General features: G+C 33.7%; 1 protein-coding gene across 1 annotated transcript; it reads right to left on the reverse strand.

Moving 5' to 3' along the window:
• Positions 1-211: 211 nt before the first annotated feature.
• LOC102806969 (uncharacterized) lies at positions 212-20,947 on the reverse strand. Its single transcript, XM_085500556.1, has 5 exons — positions 20,906-20,947; positions 15,036-15,395; positions 11,670-11,894; positions 9,764-9,948; positions 212-6,043 (listed from the first exon to the last, which is right to left on the reverse strand). The coding sequence occupies exons 1-5, from the start codon at positions 20,928-20,930 to the stop codon at positions 5,453-5,455; spliced, it is 1,386 nt and encodes a 461-aa protein (XP_085356682.1). The 5' UTR covers positions 20,931-20,947; the 3' UTR covers positions 212-5,452.
• Positions 20,948-22,364: the final 1,417 nt, after the last annotated feature.

A 22,364-nucleotide genomic window follows, 5' to 3' on the forward strand; every position in this document is an offset into this window, starting at 1 on the left:
TAATTTCACTATTTTGAGCATACAAGTAGTGATTGGTTTCATTTTTCAGTTCCATCATAATTTTACATGTTCATGTGGATTTAACTTAACAGTTAAAGTGAAATTAAAACCTAGTGAATAATTAATGCAGTATACATGTATCACTCTCTACATCTGTCCTGGGAAAAGGCAAGCACACACATCTTTTGTTTGATAAATAAAGAAACAACAATAAATGAAATTATGCTTGTATTAAGCAGTAACGTACTCATAATAGTATAATACAATTGCACACATAAGCTGTAGGTTTTCTCAATTTGCATCATTAAAAAATGCAGAAATTATGTATTTTAGGTTTTTTTTTCATTATATATCAACATAATTCTCATTTATGTTACTTGTAACATCATTTGAGTATGAAAGAAAACATCCTCATAGAAACAATCTTTTTACTCTGACCCCATCAAAATAACATCTTAATAATATAAGCTATGCTTGAGTCACACCCATTTACATTTTGAATGGTGGTGGAAAATTCAGTTAACACAATCATAATTTATTGAATGGAAAACTGGTTTTTGTACATGGAAGTTTTTTCCCATATAAGTTTTCAAATAAACTTTTAAATAAAAAAAAAAAAATAATACACAGCTTAATCAGAATCCAAGATTGAAAGAGCTGTACAATAATAGCTGCATAAATACACAACAAATATTTAAGTAGTACCAAAGCCATAGTAGTTTAGAGGCCGGGGTTGAACCCTAATATTTTGGAATACTCAGCCTTTTTAAATTTTATTTAATAGGAAAAAGGTAAATACACTTTTCAAAGATGCCCTCCACCCCTCCCTCCATATTTGTCGTGGGAGCTGTATAAAGCTCAAGGAATGACTGGTAAGGTATGGAGTAATACTGAAGTTTGACAGAGTAGACATTAAATAGGCCAATTAGGTTTGTAATCAAAAGGTAAAAAATAAATATTATTCAAGGAATTGGCCAATTTATGATAGGGTTTCCTTTCACAGATTTCACCCTAATCAATTAGAATTTCCCTTTCTAAATCTTGTGCAATGCCTCGCCTAATTTGCCACCTTGTTTGGGGGATGACACACTTATTATAATATGTATTCAATTCTTATTAATATAATTAATAATAAAGAAAACTGCATGGTTGATTTTTGGTTTCTGAACGTAAATGTTTAGTAGGCACTAATATCCATACATGATAAATATGCCAAATATACAGCTCATTATGTTTGTTCACAGAACCATGCATAACGTCTGTGTATGTGCAGCTATCTCAGTTTATATAAATAACATCCTGTGATCAGACCCTGTATATCATGATACAGTGCAGCTACAACTAACTACAAAGTCTGAAATACAGTCAATGCTAAAACACCATCTGTTGGCATTTTCTGTCAGATAAGTCATTATAAAGGCAGTGTGGATAGCCTGCATTATCTTGTACAACCAAAACAGTAGGGTATGATTTATTGTCAAATAAAAAAAAAACAATGCTATGGCAGAAAACGGAGTTCACCAAAATAATGAAAAGGCCAGTATGTGTACGATTTGAAATAGAGCACACATGCATAACAGTTTTCATTACATCAGTCAACCAATGTGATGTTTGTCACCAGAACAACTTTTTTTTATTCAAAAATAAATCAATCACCCCTTATTGTTCTTATCTAATAGATAAAATATCACATTGTGTCTTTAAGATACTTGTGCACTTTCAGAACAAAGATGCTGGTTTGTCCAGTGTACTTTCTATCGCTTGATTATGCAATAATGTAACACTTCCAATGTAATACTCTTATCAGCCTGTTCATTGTACAACTGTTCATAACCAATGCTACTCCTTAATCAACTGTAATTATAAATATTAGCGATGTACACAAAATATTCTATACCATAAACCATAAAATGATTTCTTTGCAGGAATTTTAAATATCAGTTTTGGGTGCAATCATCTTGTATGTATACAAATCAGGAAAGTTTTCTAAGAAGACTTTCAATACATGGGATTTGCCATTCTATGACAAGCTTTATATTAAATATAGCATGTTTACTAAATATCCCAACAACTTAATTGCACATGAAAGTTGGTTTGCAGCCACCTTAAAAGCATATTCTGAATAAATAACATAGATTAACTGTCAAATATCTCAATTTCTGATGTGATAAAACAAAATTTACAATGCAAAAAAGTATCACAGCAAATGGTTTCACATTAAAAAAAATGTCTTTGGTATAATTTTGGTAAAAACAAAATGAAACAATCTACTGACTGAGAGGGCACTGTTGTCTAGACCACAGGATGTCCTAATAAATAGAGTTCCAAAACCAAAAAAGATCATTGTATGAATAAATGATTTGTCAAAAGCTTAATTAGAAGATACAAATATAATGCCCATGTTTGTAAGGAACTAGTCTGCACACTGACACAGTCCTGTTAACAGCCATGCTCGCCAACCACAATAATGTATAGCAGGCAATGCACAGACTGTATAAATTCAGTTCATACCACAATCCAACATATTCAGACCACTCCACACTTATTTTCTGCAAGTTAAATATCTGAAAATAATAATTTGTCTATTTGAATCCAGGTAACTTTCAAACCAAAATGGTAGATAGGAGAGGGAAGTGAAGAGTGTATACATAATATTCTCTCAACATATTTCATATGTCATCATCCATAAACTTAACAAGATTAATTTAAATTTTCGGAATAATAAACTGTAAGCCCAGAAATGTTGGTCAATATTTTGAAAACCATTGACACAAGAGCAGGCTGAGTGAGACTACTAAAGATATCAAATATGCTGTTGGACCATAAAATACAGCTTGCTACATAAAACAAATAGCGTGCATTACTGCCAGAGAAGTTGAAGTGATGGTCAGTTGCTTTAGATAGCTGAAGTCAGATTTCATTAGTTTATAACACAAAGGCAAATACAACTTATAATCTATAGCTCCACATGGATAACAGACCAAAATACCTGTGTCATACTGGGTGTCCATCTATGCTATTAAGGTTGATCAACACAGTTTCATTTTCACAGTTTGCGCAATTATTCGTTGTGTTGAATTTTGGTCTAGGTTTTATAATCGGCAAACTATCCCATTACTTTCATCTTTACATAATTATTAATAAAGTTGAATCCAACCTGCAAATCAATGGGAAAATTCCTGTATGGATCAACCTTAAGTGTATTTACATGCTTTACACAGCACTACTGACTTGTCTCAACTTTACACTCCTTTGTAAAACAAAGCAACATCTGGGACAAGCATAAAATGTAATGCATACAAATACATGTTTGACTGATAAGGTGGTTAGGCATTGCCTATGAGCACACTTAGTGATAAATATTTTATATACAATATTTACTGCTATTAAAATTGGTAGCATCATTTTATGAACGAAGTCAACTTTGTTATGAGACTGTCGAGCTACAGTGCTGTACTGTACAGCTTCAAAGAATAGGTGCCATATTTGAACTATTAGAAGAACATGCATTTAAGTAAAAAGTTATTTCAAACTGGATGCATTGTACATGTCATTTACAACTTGGTGTAATTTAAAGCGCACAAAAAGAAATGTTTGTGTCTTGCGTATACCTCTATTGAAGATAACCTTTGAATAGAATCAATATGGTGTGGATAGCATTTTATCAATATTAGGTTTAATCAAAGTACATCCACATAGAGACTGTAGTATATACCAAGCTTTCCATAAATTGATTGCAAATTACATGTTGCCATCCATACTAATAAAGTAAAGTGCATGTACGACTTTTTGATCATAATGAATCAGTTTTTGAGGCACATTCATACCACCATAGACAAATTTGTAAGTGGTATTAACACCCCCTAATATCTCCCCTTTTATAGAAATTCATTAGACCACCTCTATTTTATGTGGCTAGTGAATACATTTCCAACAAAACGTATTATGGTAAATACTGAATTATTGATGCAAAATTATTTTTAGTGACAATGAGAGTTGAATGTAAAGTGAACACACATCCAATAATTGATTATAAAATTTGAGTTAAATTATTGGCTGGGGGAGGCACACCCAATACTTGAAGCTTCATACAGAGACTTCTTGTGCTGTATGTAATTACCATCTTCAGAGTCAAACTCTGTATTTGATGGTGGTTGAAGTGATTCAGTTTAGCATTACTATGTATATACAGAGGAGAAGGCCAAAAAATAGTCATCACATCACCACCAGGTCTTATGAACAACTGGTGTTTCAGACCTCATTTTTGTGGGGGAAATACATCAATTATAAGCATGACTAACAAACCAATCTCTGCATTTCATGGTACTTTCAATATATAAATACGGCTAAAACACGATAAGAAGCCTCTAGTAGTATTTTACAACTTTCTTGTTGGCAAAATATATATACAAATTCAATTATACTATTTATAAAAAAATAAGCAATACATATTTAAATTAGGAAAAGTATTAGATCCGAAGGAGACAAATTATCTGCTTTGGCACTTGTTAGGTTTAACAATTGTACTTTCAATTATGAAATTAATCAAACACATTAAAACAAATAATCTGAGTATAAATATTTCAGGTTACATGGGTTAGGACTAGGAGATTTGCATAAACATCCTGGTACACTGACAAACTGACTAGTGTGTGGGCAGATGCTAAAAGCAAATTTGGCTGTTTCACTGTAGTTGGTTTACTATCAATATTTAATTTACATTAAGGAAAAGATACTTATGGTTTATAACCAATAAACTTCAGATTATTATTGAAAAGAAGAAGAAAAAACTAGGCACTTGCAGCGAATCTATTGCCAGAATGTCTTGTAAACTGAATAAGTAATGAAATGCAGAGAAAGGTGTGAAAGGTTTTGCTAAGCAGATATACATCTTCATTATAAAGGCACTGAGCTTTGCTTTAACTGCACATAAAAAGTGGATTTCTTTTTAGTGGAAAAGAAACAAACAAACACACAAGCAGATTTTAAAGAATTTTTCCCACCATCATCAGGTAGTTCACATAATGCAAGTTACTAAACACAGTAAATACTTGAATGCAGAGAGCATGATCTGTAAGTAAGTCTACATGTTTCACATGTAGTACTGTATCTATTCATACATAGTTTAACTTTTAATGCTGCGACTATCTGGGCTTGAAATCAGCACATGTTTGACAAGACTTATTAACTAATATGCAAATGAGACCTGTAAATGAATACCAAGCAATGGCTAGACATAAAATACAGGACATCTATAGTGTCTGTATTCATCTAACTTTGGATCACAGGTACAAGATTTACATATTAGGATACAGGCTCCTTAGTTTGATGAAAAATAAATAAATAGATCCTCACTGCTAAACTCCAGCCCTCTACTATGTAAGCTTAGCACCAGAAAAAATGGGAGAACAATGAAGATTTGAAAAGCAGTAAGATTACACCAATTTTGATGTCATACCACTTTATCCCCAGAGTTACTTGCATTCGCCTCTTGGTTTTGATATGACGTTGCATCAAGTGTTACAACTTCTTGGTATGTTGGGGGCTCTTGCTGAAGACTGTAGTTTTCTGGCAAGTTATTGTTTGTCAACTGAGTTGCACAAGAATATGGCGGTGGCTCCTCAAGATCAGAGTCCACAATCGATACTGGTGCTCTTGTGATACTGTCAATAATAGGACTACTTCGTCGCTGCGTTTGCAGTCGCCGTCGGTCCCATGAATGTGCTCTTGAAGTTGGATAAGTTGAATAAAATTGAAATTTTTGTACTTGCTCTTGATGTATTAAAGAATGTTGCAGTTCAGTTTCGAAAGCAATCCTATTAGGTGGGGCACGTATGCCCCCTCGACACACCTCATCATAATCCAGAGTGTGTAAATGTAAATTAACACTACTGTGATGTGGTTGTTCCTCCTCATCTAATAGAGTTATAGTGGCAGGATATTCTTCTGTTTCAGAAGTTCGATTCATTATATCTTGCCTTTGCTGTGCAAGAAGGTTATCATGCCTTTGATGACTAGGAAACTGTGGACTGTGAGGCTGCACCTAGATATAAATAATCAGAATAACAAGCATGAAAATGATATACAAATCAGGCCACAGAAATCAGCTACAACATTGTGTTTATTGTAGTGTAGGAAATTTGTCCAGATTACATACCAGACATCAGGGCTGGTAACTTTCAAAAGTCCAGTCCCGCACATTTTTACAATTATTTGCACACACACACACACACACACACACACACACACACACACACACACACACACACACACACACACACACACACACACACACACACACACACACACACACACACAAATAAACACAAGTTGTATACAATATACTATGCACGGTTTATTTTAGTATCTGTAGAGAACATGCATATTCAGAACATGGTGTATCTCAGACGTCTATGTCACTGTTGCTCTCAGCTAGATCAGAAAAATCTGAACCATAGTCAGAATCTAATCCAGCTACCAAATGAGCATTACCATCTGTTACAGCCTCGGAATAGCTTGTCTAACCTGTCAACACTTTTACCATTCAACATTTCGATGATTCTATCAGCAGGAAGTTACTTTGGTGGTGGAGCATTCTTTGCTTCGAATATCGATTTGGCTTGTTTATGACCAATTGACATTTCATGGCATGTAAGGGCATCATGTTTTAAGTTGGTACATCCCTTTCCGTACTTACGGAGTTTGTCTGGTATTTTGCGGTTTGATAACGGCTCATAAATAGCCCGACAGATACGGCAATACCCTGTATGATTGCCAGTGTCATCAGTGACCAGCCATTTTTTGAACTTGGTCTTCCAGTTTAGAACGATTTCACATGTACGTTTTGAGCTGCCATACTCCTTATTTGCGGCAATTCCATCGATGCTTAACTTCTGTTTCTTTGTTGGAGGGTCTATCCCCCAAAAAACACGTACACGAAAAAAAAACTTTGTAAACAAATTACACAACGATAGAACTGGTTAGGGGTCACCAGAAGTCTCACTGCACCATGGGAGATAGGACCTGACCTGACCCGACGTCATATACCTATTACTAAGTTAATAAGTCAATGGATTCTGTGTTGTGGGTTGAGAATGCGTGTCGGCCAGTCGCGATATGTGACAGCAATGCGCAATTTTCATTGTTTCATTGCTAATCATGTTTCTGTTTAAAATGTTTAGAGCACATATACAGAATGGTAGCTTGTTTTTATTTTAATTTCGGCGGAAGAATGTGGTCAAATGTTACCCGACTACCGGACAAGAAAGTTTAAAATTCTACCAGTCCGATACGAAAGTTGCCCGTCTCGGGCGTGCTGACGGGCAGGAATTTCCTACACTGGTTTATTGTGATGTTTAAGGTTCTGTTTGCACTTTGCATTGGGTCTAAGTTATATGATCATGTGGGTTGGTTTTCAGAACTATTAATTTTTCCATAATTTGGAGGCAGACCATACATACTTAAACAATTGGCTTTTTGAGGCATGTCGATTTTGGCAGTCTAGTTCAGGGTACAGAATTAATAGTAGAACAATTTACAGATTCCACAGCATTATTTCCCCCGGAAGTGAGTAGAGGTCACTGTTTTGATTGGATGCATATACAAATTGTGGAGTAAGTGAGCCACATTATGGCACCCTAGAACAAGAAGACAATACATTCTGCAGGATGCATACTGGATCACCGTTAAAAGTCATTTTCACTGTCACTAGCACTAGCACAGTTGACTGCTACTATTGTGACCATCATGCTGTGTATGCTGCAAGCGGAGGTAACTAACTGATGAGTTATCAAATAGTTATCAAATTTAAGTTGTTTATAGTAATGTAGTTGGAACATAAACATGCCAGAGATATGGATCCAGAAACTGTGGCAATGGTCACTGGAAGGGCATATCACGTAAGAGGAAAAGTATTTGTGTATGTAATGCATGGATAAGTATAATTGATGATGTGGGTGTACAGGAAATTTAAGCTGAAACATGAAGTTTTGTCAATACTACCAAAACACACTTTTGCATTTTTTGGTTACTGTAGTGCATGTGACTGAATTGAGAATGACAAAGTTAGACAATATGACAAAGTGACATACGATCAATGACCTTGACATTTCCTTGAAAGACTCCTGACTCCTTGATGATTTTTCAGCACAAAAACGCCATTCGGCCACAGTGGATCAGATCATGAAACAAACTGATGTGCATATGTATAATATGTATGATGTATGTGTGAAGTTTGAATGTAATCGGTCCGTGTATGGCTAAGATATAGGTTCGAATGCACGCACGCACAGATGCACAGAAGTCAATCTATAAGTCCTTGTTTCAGGACTGCGTCCAAATGGGGACTAATTAAAGCAATACCTACTGCATATTAGTTTTCATCACTATTAATCAATTATTATATGCTAATAAGCAAAATAGCATGCATCTTGTCTTTATAAGAACAGTATGACCCTCATGCATATAAAGTTTCAAGATGATAATTGTTGAATTTAAATTTGGAGAGGAACAGAGTTTTTCAACATTCTGTAATATATACAAATGTAATTAATACCTTGTTTCCACAAGATTGCTTTGACCATCACCCATACCAAGTTTCAAAATGATGGGTATTGAATTTCTTTAGTTGTGACTTTGTACAGAAAGACACTGGTAACATGTACATGTCAGAACTGCAGTTGAGGTTTTTTCCCTCAAATTAAAACAAGCAGCCTGTCGGCTGAGATAGCTCCGCTGTTAGCAATGCACATTTCAATTAAAGAACTGAAGATTTCATTAGAATATGAACAATATGTATAGTATCAAAGCAATCAGACTTGCCGTTGTCAACAAGAATTCAAAAATACCGCTTTTCACCAAAAATGATAAAAATATTCATCAAAATTAGATAATTGAAGATATCATCATCAAATGAACAAATCTGAGAGAGGTCCACATGTAGTACCTATATATGTAATATCGAAGCAATTGGACTTTAGATTTTTAACAAGAAGTCGAAAATATCACTTTTTACCACAAATTACAAAAATACTCACCAAAATTAGAGAATTAAAGATATCATCACGAAATGAACAAATCTGAGAAAGGTCCACATGTATCTATATATGTAATATCAAAGCAATTGGACTTGCGGTTTTTAACAAGAAGTCAAAAATATCACTTTTTACCAAAAATTACAAAAATATTCACCAAAATTAGAGAATTTGATAAAAAATGAAAACATTCTGACTTGCGGTTTCGAAGAAGAAGTTGAAATTGTAAAGTTGAAGAAGATGGACGACAACAGACAATCAGTAATATGAACAGCTCCACTCGCGGAGCTAAAAAATCCCAGCTGACACCAGTAACTGAAATAGGAGTCTTTAAATTACAACATTCCTATCTAGTGAGAGAAATAAAAAATATATGCCCTCTATGGACAGACTAGCAAATTTCTGAAGGCGCTATGTGAAACCGGATATCCTCTTCAAATCTCTCTTTGACTGAATAATGGGACTTATAATGAACCCAGTGAACAGTGTAAACCACCTTATCCAGTCCCTTCTACATAAAATTAATTATTTGATGCCATAATTCCATCATCTTACCTTATTAGGAAATGATTACAGAGGGTAATAACATTTCAAAGTGAAGTATATAGCACTACATTTTCACTAATTTTCACATCTGAGTGTTGAGGACAGAGAGTAACATTGACTGACATGTACTGAGCATGAATTTTGAGTCTCCAGTTTTTTTAATACAGATTTCTATTATTGCTTACCTCTCTCACTTGCGTGATATCAGAGGATTCACTCCTTGGTACTGGTTGATGTTCCATTTGTTGAGTTCTCCACCTTCCCTTTCTATATTGGGTAATGGTGCACACACAACATACACACACTATCATTAATGGCGCCAATAAAAAAAACAGTTCCACATGCTCAAATGTACCATTGTTAGATGATTCTGGAAGGGCAGACAGAAAACAAAAACAGAATTAGAAGTGCAACTAAAAATAGGGTTGGATAATAGTCTCATCATTATATGATATTTAATTACATAAGACACACTTGCAACATTTTAGGATTATTCAGTTTTTGGGGAGACATTAGGGTATAGGTAGATATCCTTCCAAAATACACTAATATTCCAAATATGCAAAGCAATCTTAATGGTAAATTCTCAAGAAATGTTTTATGAAAAATTGACTCTGAATATATGCTAACAGACAATCAGTCATACCATAAGCTCTGGCCTTTATTTTTAAAGCCTGATAAATTTTGGAAAATTAAGGTTGAATTTGATCTTAGTCAAAATTTATCAGTAATAGACAAAATGCATATCAAAAATGCATTACGAAAATTTTGAATATTTGCCCATAAACTGCGCAGTTATGATGATGTCTCAATTTTCATGCAAACCTTTGAGCCGGTGGCTCCTGAATTTGTAACTAAAATTTTTCAAAAAAATGAACAATAAACCAGCAACAGCATTAAGGAGAACTGAATATAAACTGCCTTCTCAGGTTTGCTTGACAAAAGTAAAGCATTAAAGACATTGACAAATGACTTGGTGATATATCTATAAACAATGACCACAAGTATTGAAATACGTGGCAATGGTGGCAGGGTCATTGGCTAATCACAAGCAGTAGACTTTAAAGCTTTATGTTCAGGACTATAAATGGACTCAAAGTTCAGTAGACCTCATTAGGTACCAGACACATACATAATTAGTGTGACATGAATAATAAATGGAAGGTGATCAATTTCCTCTGCATTACTGATCAATCAATGGAAAAGAATGCCGGTCAAGCATAACTATAGGGTACAGACGCATGCAGGTGTGCACATGTATGTACATTTGTATCTAGAATGAACACCGAAGATCATTGTGCAACATTTAATAAATAAAAAAAATCTGCTGACCTTCAGCATCACTTGTCTGATAGGTCAATTTTTCCTAGATATGACCTTCAGCATCACTTGTCTGATAGGTCAATTTTTCCTAGATATGACCTTCAGCATCACTTGTCTGATAGGTCAATTTTTCCTAGATATGACCTTCAGCATCACTTGTATGATAGGTCAATTTTTCCTAGATATGACCTTCAGCATCACTTGTATGATAGGTCAATTTTTCCTAGATATGACCTTCAGCATCACTTGTATGATAGGTAAATTTTTCCTAGATATGACCTTCAGCATCACTTGTCTGATAGGTCAATTTTTCCTAGATATGACCTTCAGCATCACTTGTCTGATAGGTCAATTTTTCCTAGATATGACCTTCAGCATCACTTGTCTGATAGGTCAATTTTTCCTAGATATGACCTTCAGCATCACTTGTCTCATAGGTCAATTTTTCCTAGATATGACCTTCAGCATCACTTGTCTGATAGGTCAATTTTTCCTAGATATGACCTTCAGCATCACTTGTCTGATAGGTCAATTTTTCCTAGATATGACCTTCAGCATCACTTGTCTGATAGGTCAATTTTTCCTAGATATGACCTTCAGCATCACTTGTCTGATAGGTCAATTTTTCATCCTTTAGACAAAAGTTGAGTATTATCTAAACCAAAAACGTTTCCAAGCCAAATCATACACCTTTATAAAATTTGTCAATCCATTATAGTCCTTTTAGTGTGCAAGATTTTATAGTAGCAGCAACCACACACAACTTACCTGAAGTTCTAGAATCAGGGTAACCACTAGGTTGAATTGTACTCTCTGTCGTTGTAAAAAGTAAGGTTTGACTGGCTGCCTGGTGGGCCATCTGACCACATGGAATCTCGTCAGAATTGTCACCACAGTCGTCTACGGAATTGCAGACTAAAGACCAACTAGGTAAACACTTGTTGTTTTGGCATATAAATGTACACGGTGCTCTAGTATCTAAAGGTTCTACTTCTGAAAACAAAAACAAACACTGTTCTATTAAATAGAATACTAAATGACAGTTAATATGGGCGTATGATCTTAACACCTCACCCACTGATGCAGTTTTTTCCCATTTATTACTGCTACATGTATCTGTGGGGGCTTTCACCATGGAAATTAAACTTTGAGCCACACAATTTTACTAAAACATACATGGTTAATTTCCAAGAACCTTGAAATAATTTTGACAATATCTTCAGGATTATCTGCAACCATGCATACATATATATTGTGCGATAAATTTATTGAGACAAAACAATCAGAGCAAAAAAATTATAAATTCTGATGTACATAAACATGTACAACATTTTAAACTGCATGCAAGCAGATATACATATTAGTTACTCAAGATGCCATTGTTTTGTTTCATTAATTTATCCAAATGTAATGTAATACCAATTACTAATCAAAGAAAGCTTAGAAAGAACTCCCGTGTGCTGAGAGTATTGAAGACACATTAAAAATTAATTCAAAATTACTTGTACATGAGATATTGATAGAAAAGCTGAAAACTAATTATGTACATCAGGTAACTAATGTGAACAGAACAGAACAAAAAAATTATGAATTATTATGCTAATTAGAGAATTAATATGAACAAATTTTAACCCAAAATTAATCAGGCCTGTCTATTGTCCTAGAGCATTTATGTACCAAATTTTATTCAAATGTGATGATCAGTAATTGAGATATCAGTGTTAATTAATTATGTTAATTAGGAGATTAATAAGCATAAATATTTACCAAAAACTAATTGGGTTTCTGCATAGTTCTCTTTAAAAGTTTCATTAAAATCCAATTTGTGGTTCTTTATATATCAGTGGAACATTATGCAAATTAGGTAATTAATATCCAATTAAAACTAATTAGGTCTCTGCATAATCCTAGAAGATCTATGTAGCAAGTGTCATTGAAATATGATGATTACTACTTGATATATCAAAAGCTGGAAATTAATTAATTATGCAAATTAGATAATTAATATGTACTCATATTACCCTAAAAACAATCAGGTTTGTGCAGTGTCCTATGACATCTATGTACCAAGTGGCATTGAAATTTGATGATTAGTACTTGAAATATCAAAAGCTGAAAATTAATTAATTATGCAAATTAGGTAATTAATATGTACTCATATTACCCTAAAAACTATCAGGTCTGTGCAGTGTCCTATGACATCTATGTACCAAGTTTCATTGAAATGTGACAATTACTACTTGAAATATCAAAAGCTGAAAATTAATTAATTATGCTAATTAGGTAATTAATATCTACTGATATTACCCTAAAAACTTTCAGGTTTGTGCAGTGTCCTATGACATCTATGTACCAAGTTTTATTGAAATGTGATGATTAGTACTTGAGATATCAGTGGAAAAGCCGAAAATTGATTAATCATTATGCAAATTAGGTAATTAATATTGCATAGATTTTTACCCAAAACTAATCAAATCTGCGCATTAGTTTGGAGCATCTGTGTGCCAAGTTTCATCAAAATCCAATGAGTGGTTCTTTAGATATCAGTGGAACAGTCATGAAACAGCCAAAAATCAGCTAATTATCATGCAAATTAGGTAATTAATATGCATGGATTTTTACCAAAATCAAATCTGCGCATTGTCCCAGAGCATCTATGCACCAAGTTTCATCAAAAACTGATGTATGGTTCTTGAGATATCAGTGGAACAGACGGACACACATACACACACACACACACACACACACATACAGACACACTAACTGCAAAGACTCCCTTTTTGTGCTTCGCACACGGGAGTCAAAAAGAAAACAAATTGTATTATGTGCTGAACAGCAGTATTTTCATTGTACATTGACCAGGTCAATGATCTTGGTGTTTGATTTATATACAAATTTGTCTTTTAATGATCATATTAATAATATTGTAAAAACAAAATAGTAAAAAATTCACTTAAATCAACACTTTAAAACATTATATTACACACTTGTTCCCAGTCATTTGGAGTACTGTTCAACCATAAGACGTCCATGAAATAAAACAAATATGAACACATTAGAGGGAGTGCATCCCAAATTTGTCAAATATTTTTACTGCAAATCACATATTTAGTTTGATTCTTCTTTATGTTCTTTATATTCTCACTTCAGAATTCAAATTCTGTGTCAACATCAGAATTACTTGGACATGGTGTTATTACGCAAATGCAATACTAATTGAATTATTTATTGTATCTAAGTTAAATTTCTTTGCTCCAAACAAAATGTTGCACTTTGTCTCTCTATGCTGTCCACCTCGTAGCCATAATAATGTGTTTAATTGTTCATCAATTTTAATAAGTTAACTTAGTCATTTTCGGAAATTGATATTTTTAGTACATTGAGCAATTATAAACTGCAATTCAGAAAGGCAATTTTTAATCTTTAGTATGTTTTATATAAGCTATTTTATTTTCAAAGACCATTGTAGACTTCAACACCATGCACTTGCATAGGCCATTAAATCTAAGTGAATAATGTGAAGGAAATTGCACTCCTCATTATCACAAGAGAACAACTCCATTTGAAAATAAATTGGACAGTTTTCATCACCTTAAGGATCTTTCTAATTCTAGTGAACACAGAGAAATCAGAATAAAGTAAAAATAGTTTTAACAATTGGGGATGCAAACAGAGACATACAAGTCACCATAACAGAAGTGGCGTATGTCAATAAACATAAGAATTGTATAATTGTTTACTGAGTTAGTCATTTTCAGCAGATCTTCCCAATGAAGAGTTAAAATTGAGACCATAGATGTCAGGTCACCAAGCTGGCACATATGAATGGTCTGAATGAAATGGCTTATGGTGTGGCAGTATTGAGCTACTACCATTAATATTGCTTTCTTGAGATGTCATGAATGGTCACTACTTATCTGCGCATAACTGGTACTTGCATTAACACGGGATGTGTGTAAAAATAAAATATAGACAGACACAACAAGAGTGATGAAGAGCATTAATTAGTTTTGATTAGCAAGTAGTTGCCATTCTTTCTTTAACAGTTTTTCTATATCAACATAAACATAAGACGCAAAATGAAAATTAATGTTTTTAATATAATATATAAAGTATAAAATCAAATAACTATACCTTGTATTTTGTGAAATGTAAATACGGCTGTGAAACTGCTTTGAAATGGCCTTTGCCATCGAAACACTATCTTCATTTCTGCTTTACTGGATATCACAACGAGAGGCAAGTTGACGCTTTGGCCATTGCATATTGTAAACGAGGCTGGAGATGAAGATGATGATAATGCAATGTTACGCACAGTCAATTTTGGAATGCAGCGTTCATTATCTGGATAGGAGAATCCTTGCAGTTCTGTGATGTTCAAAACAACATGGTGATGCTCAGGAGCTTTCAAATGATACTTGCAAGTATTGTACTCATTTTCATTGTTGCTTTCAGAAATCACGCCTGGGCCATTAGTGAAAGCATGCGAACATTCTACAATATAAAGAAAAGAGAAAATTAGCATTTTAAGCATGGCATCTGGTTAACAGTCATTAACAGGCATAATTCAGGTCATTAATTGCATAATGAGAGTGAGAACTGAATATAAGCCCCTGCTCCATTACAAATAACTGTGACATCTATACACCATAGGAGTATACTATAACTGTCAATTCGCACAAGAGATCCAGTCAAAATTAATAGTTTTTCTGTTTTTCTTTATGTCAATTTTAGAAAGCCTTTTCACATCTCACAACCAGAAAAGTGGTGGTGGTTTACCAATGCTTTTTTACAGAGCAACAGAAAATTGTAACATTGTTTCAATGTTCTCAAAGTAATAGTGTTTATTATTGTTCTTCCTAAATAATACTGCTATTAAAAAGAAATCATTTAGAAAACATCAACTTCATTCATGGTTTATTGTTCAAGTTAATATCTGTACATGTTATTTTTAGGGACATTAGTGTGGATGAACACACAGTAATCAATCCATACTGCACAGAAAACACTTTAATATATCTGAAAACCCAAACAAAGATAACAGTCCTTGGATGTAAATGGCACAATCTTGTTGAGAGCAAGAGAATCACAATATCAGTTTTTAACTCCTTCAAGCAGTGTTCTATTATCTCCCATTCATCACGTCTATTGAGTTACGTGACCATGGTATTTGGAGCAGTAGACATGATGACAGAGAGGATGGAATATACTCTGGTTCTCAATGAGAATTTAGGCATCATTTACATCTAAGTTCTTTGAAATGTCGTGTCATTCAAAAAGTCAGTTCATGCCATAAATGACAAGCACTAAATATATTTCAAACCATCATATCGAACTTTAAATTCATAAATTCTTTAAATAATTTGAAATGAACAAATTTAAGTTTGTTTTATACAAAATATAATAACTTAGTTTGGAAACTCATCCCCAGGGCAATTTCTGGCAGTTATGCAACATCGCCCTCTGGTGTTGAACACTTGATATGACTAGACTGCTCTGTCAATACAAAGCCCAGTTCAATGACATACATGTAGTATGCAAGAGCACGATTTGGAATGTAAATTGCTGATCATCTAAGAATGTTACTCTGAATTAACGCATTAACTGTTTTCTAGAAGTATAAACAACTGTTGAGCCATGCATAGCACATAATTTGTTATGTATAACTCATGAAGCACTATGACGTCATTGGAGATATATGATAACCCTAAACATGCATGATTTATCATATAAAATAGCCAGACAAGAAAGCAATATATATATATATATATATATATATATTTTAGGTAAAATGTTGTAAATGTCGTGTACAACTAGGATAGTTGCAATTGAGACAATTAAAGTATAGTGGAATTTGCAATCTATTTACCAAATAACTAAACTCCAGGGCTCCACAACCAATATTCAGTGTTGCTCTCCCTCTATAATTTTCAAATGACATTGCAATAATAACTTGTACAAACTGGCAGGGATAATACCAGCATCTTAGATTGTTAGGGAATTTTAGATTCATAAGGATTTGAAACTAACTAGCAAGGTAAACTGGACAGCTGGAGTATACGCTGAAAATTCTCATTTCCTCATGGAAACACTTTTATTGCAAGTGCACAGGGTAATGCTTTTAACCATTTATCACACAATTAGACAGTAGATTTGACATTTCAATGAGGACACACTTGCTTCTAAATACAGAAAACCATATCAAGTATAATATGAAGAAGTCAGATTCAACTGCTTCATTACTGAGTTGAGAGTTGTAAACAAATAACTATTTATACGTAAAATCAGGTACGAATGCAAAGCATCAAATAAACAGTTTTTTGTACTTTTACAACCCTCTACAGAGGTTTTGGACACAGGTTTTGGACAATCCTTGGTCAATTTTACTCACCGTTTGTACAAAACATCATGAGAGACATTTACACACCAATTTTTACTGAATTCAATGATGTATGATTTATTGGCAGCAATTTTGGATCCAAGGATACACAAAAAAATTTTGTATCCTCTCATACAAGTTTTGACCAATTTAAATGAAACATAGTGGCTTAATATGAAGTACCGTACATCAGTTTGTTAGGTGGTTTGATTCAAAATGGCAAACTAGTGGCCTTTTTTTGTTATGTGTCACATTTCTCTGTAGCACTTTTCAAATTTGGTGACAAATTTATTAACATCCTTCGCCTTTTGCATCCTCAACTATAAAAGTAATATTAACAATGACTTGTTACATTAACTAGACCTTAAAATATTTAAACCTTTTCTGTTCTCATTATGCTTAGCTCAAGATATTAAAATAAATGTAGAGATGGCTGAAAAAAAGGCTACCTCAGGTTATATTGGAGACAGAATTACAGGATGCGGCACGGAACTGATAAGACAGACGTGTGTACATCTGCTATCAAATCCAGACTACAACTATTAATAAAAAAATACTTGCAATGATACCTGGATGCTTTCTCCATTTTGGGGACAATTCAAGAGATATGTTTCAGGTTCCCCAGTTGCTTAGCAATAAATGGGTGAAGGGGAGTTGTATCAATGTATATTCACTTCCATCATCAGAAATATGCAGTAATATCCTGATAATTTATTCTGCCTACTTAAATTTGTGTCTCAAAATTTTGATTCTATATTGTAGGCTTTCATGTTACCATTGAAAATAAACTTTTAATGAAATATAAAAAAAACTGTTTTACATTCAAAGACACACAAAATATAATTTATAGCGTTTTGGTATCAATATGTAATTTTTAAAAATATTTTTGAAAAACACATACTAGCCAGTCTATTAAACTTGACTAATCATTATGCAAATTAGGTAATTAATATGCATTGTTTCAAGCAAAAAGCTAATCAAACCTGTGCATTAGTCCAGAGCATATATGCATCAAATTTCATCAAAAACCAACATGAGGTTCTTTAGATATCAGTGGAACGGTCATACTAACTGCAGAGATTCCCATTGTGTGCGAAGCAGACAGAATTTAAATTAAAAAAAAAAAATCTGAGAGAAAACCACAAAAGTTAAGTTACATTTGTAGTGAGTATGAAACCAATCAAGCTGACAGTTTTTAAAAAAAAGGTTCAATATGTAAAGTTTACAACAACAGACGATTTGAGAGCTAAAAATGGTACGTCTGATTGAAATGATACATTAATAACACCCCCAATGTGAGCATTTCGAACGTTTCTTTACAACTTTGTCAAGTCCATTACGATAACCATAATGAGGCATGCCGATGATGGGAACTTGTTGCATCATAATTTTGTCATGTGTGTGGGTGCGTGAATAAATCATGTTAATGAGGTCGACCAGAGTCTGTTTTTTATGTATCACCATTTGGATATGTTTATGTATTCACAATAGTTTGTAAACATTTCACATCAGTAAAAAAAGGTTTATTTGTTTCATAACCCTGTCTGTTATTCTTCAGTAATTACGATGGGATGTATCAATACGTGCGTGAACAAAATTATGCTAATGAGGTCATCGCCATCTTTGACTACAAGCGGTAGTTTTTCCCGGCCGTTTCGACTTGCACTGATCACGGTTACTAAAAAAGTAACCGTGCATTGATTACAATACTTTCCATACTTTGTAGCCAATTTCAGTGAGAAATACAACTTTATTCGCTGACATAAAACAAGTTTTATTCTTGAAATTCGACCCTGTGTCTTAGTGTTCCCACAGTTCTTGACCGAGTGCTCACATTTATTGAAACCTCGCATAAATCAAGAAATAAGTACGTGTACAAAGTGTACGAAAGCATTCCTTTATTTGACCTTATCATACAATCACAAAAACAACTTTTTTAAATCTTTTTTGGGGTTGTCCTCGGGTAAGCGCACACCCCCAATTTTTCTTGATTTTGTATGTTCAGGTCCCTGTGTGCGTGCAGGTAGGTAGTTTAACAATTGAATGGACATTGTATCATAATTTCCCTAGCCATCTGTTAAGAATTATGTGAACTCGCATATCTGTATAGTTCACACAATGTTTTCAGTTTGCGCAGCTAGTTAAAGAAAAACAACAAAATTTCTTCCACAGCATAACCAAATCAGTGAAACCATGTGCTATATGGTAAAGATTTACTGGTGATATTACAATTTGTCACTTCACGCCTCATCATTATAATTAATATAATCATTAGTATTTTTATTATATTTTTGGATTTGATGAATATAAATTCATCCAATCAAATAATTTGGAATAGACACGTTTTGGGTTTCTCTTAGGGACATTAGTGTTCTATGGTTGCCATGTTACTAAACACACTCACAACAGAAATGGGGTGTTGATTTTACAACTGATTGTCTGTGCACTTGTTATACAAGCTTGCTGTACCCAGAAATATTTTAAGTTTGTGAGCTTTCAAATGTAACATTGGATGTCTACAATACAGAATCAATATGTATGGTACAAAAGCTGGTATAGAAAAATAACTGCCTAAAACCATTTCTGCTGACCAGAAGAAAATCCATGTTGATTCGAACTCCCCTTCGTGCACATGGTAGCTAAGCAAGTAGGGAATTTTAGGAACCACAACTGAGTCTATTATTCAGAACTCAAGTGTGGTTTTACTGCACTTTTCAGTGACAGCCGTCAACTGATTCCTGGAACTGCAGAATTCCTTTCACTCAAGAATGACTTGTAAATACCTTTAGAAAAATAGGTATGAATGACAGGAGCATGTCAGTTACTACAAAATAAGGTATACAAGTAGTAAATAATTATGATTTGTGTACACAATATGGAAAGTGTAATTATTAGCATGAAGGTAGATGTACCTGGGGGAAAAGCTCTTTGGCATTGCAGCATAATGTTTCTTTTCGAAAAAAAATATTCATAGAAAAAACTTAAAATGCTTATTTAACCTAATTGATAACTTTTTCTCTGTGTCAGTTTTGAAGTACATACTAAGGTTTGATTGGCATTTTAAAGCAGATTTTAAAGAAATTATTTTAAGAAAATCGTGATCTTACATCAAATTTACTAGTGATCTTGATATTTTGGTGAGTTTAACCAACCATGAAAAACAAAACAGCCACTAGTCAACCATTTTGAATCAAATTATGAAACAAAATTATAAGAATCAGCAGGATGCTAACACAATGTTTCAATCAACTGACTGACCAAAGCATATCTGATAATTGGTTGATAGGATGTTTGAGTTTTTTGAAAAGAAGAACTGTCAGGGAAACCCAAAACAGCTTGACATGCAAACATAGACCACAAATTTGAACAAAATCAATTAGCACATGTAAGCAAATAATAACAGAAAGACCAAACTGGGCCTAGAATCATTGAAAATCCCTGGCATCAAAACAGTATTCATTAAAATAATATGGTTACCAGTTGGCCATTTTAAACCGGATATATATATATATATATATATATATATATATAAAATAATAATTAAAAAAAGGTGTGCATCAAGAACCCATTAGGTGCAATGAAACATGTCCATGTATGACTAAGATTTTAGCCTTAATATGCTCACCATCGACCATCTTGAATTGGATCATGAAACAAAAAGAAGTGAACAGAATCAGCCTAGGCATATCTGAGATACAGAGGTGAAATGAAATGACAAGTTTCTGTTTTGAAACTACATCCAAACAAGAACTAAAAACAAGAGGCAGTCACAAAAGAGCCACTGGTCAATGTCATCCATTATGTGTCAGCATCACATCTTGAATAACAACATTTGTCCAATATCACTTGTCTTATAGTACATGCAAATGCAGAATTTACAACATTGCTGACCATCAAAAAGTCCTGTGCCAAAGCTAACTATCTTTTAGGAGAGAGCCTCATGAAATAAACTGTATATATGTGGGCAAAAATTGACAAATTACACCACTACATGTGTGTATGTCCCACATGTAAAGAATGAACAGATTTGATCCACAGGGTTCTGAAATACGGAGACAGAATTATACATGCAAGTCCCTGTTTCGAACTTCCTTCAAATGGAAACTAACAACATCAATCAGTCCAAATTTTCTAAAATTGCTTTTGACAACAAAAACTTGTTGAATTGGATCAAGAAATATGCGCCTCTATAAGCGTTATTTGTCTGTATTTGTGCCAATGAATTGATTCATGGTGAATGCAAATGATGCATTCATGTTCATTCAACCAAAAACTAAAAATATCACAATATGAGCTATTATATTTTTAACCATTTTAATTCCTTCTGAGGAACTTTAAGCATTTTTAAATTGAAACTAATTTTCAGTAATTATAATTTTCAAACCAGGAGAATAGAAAATATTACCAATAAACATGACATGAATGATGTATTACGTATTAGTTCATCTAGCTTAACTATCAATGTACCAACCTAGAAATGTACATCAACAGACTATATATATATATATTGCTGTGACCCTATCATATCAGTCCTAACTAGTCAGTTATTCTGTTATGCATAAAAGACAGCAGTAGTCCCTTCTGGCAGTTGTACATGTCTAGCGATAATACTCAAGGTACACAGACACAGTTGGCTCAAATGACAAATGTTGCTTGTAAACATAAATACAATAATAGTCTTATCTTAAAAGAATCTTTCTCTTAGGTAAGACCACTGATATTTATCTGCCAAAGATATGCCATTATCAGCTTGAGAGGTCTCGAACAATACACAAGGCATGTCATGATGAACGATCAACAACTGCTATATGTATGCCAGACATAATAATCAATTTGATATGACAGTCGTGTAGTGCAACCACACTGAACACACAGACAGACACATTCAATTTGTATTATTGTCTAACCTTACTGTGGAAGCCATGGAGATGGATACTAAATGGAAGACAATGCATATATCACGCCAAGTGTACTCGCACGCTGCGTCACACATACCAATCAACATATATACCCAGCCACCTATTGCCCTGTACACATATCTGAAGTAGGTCAGCATATCCTTAAGCTATCTTGCAGAACAAAGC

This window comes from Saccoglossus kowalevskii, chromosome 6 (genome assembly GCF_978046115.1).
Source record: "Saccoglossus kowalevskii chromosome 6, keSacKowa6.1, whole genome shotgun sequence".
NCBI lineage: Eukaryota > Metazoa > Hemichordata > Enteropneusta > Harrimaniidae > Saccoglossus > Saccoglossus kowalevskii.

Coding starts and splice junctions, on each gene's coding strand:
- LOC102806969 (XM_085500556.1), bottom strand. CDS start 20,930: ATGATCCAATTCAAGATGGTCGATG. Junction 11,895..15,035: donor TACATTTCACAAAATACAAG/GTATAGTTATTT, acceptor TTTTGTTTTCAG/AAGTAGAACCTTTAGATACT. Junction 9,949..11,669: donor CCCTGATTCTAGAACTTCAG/GTAAGTTGTGTG, acceptor CTGCCCTTCCAG/AATCATCTAACAATGGTACA.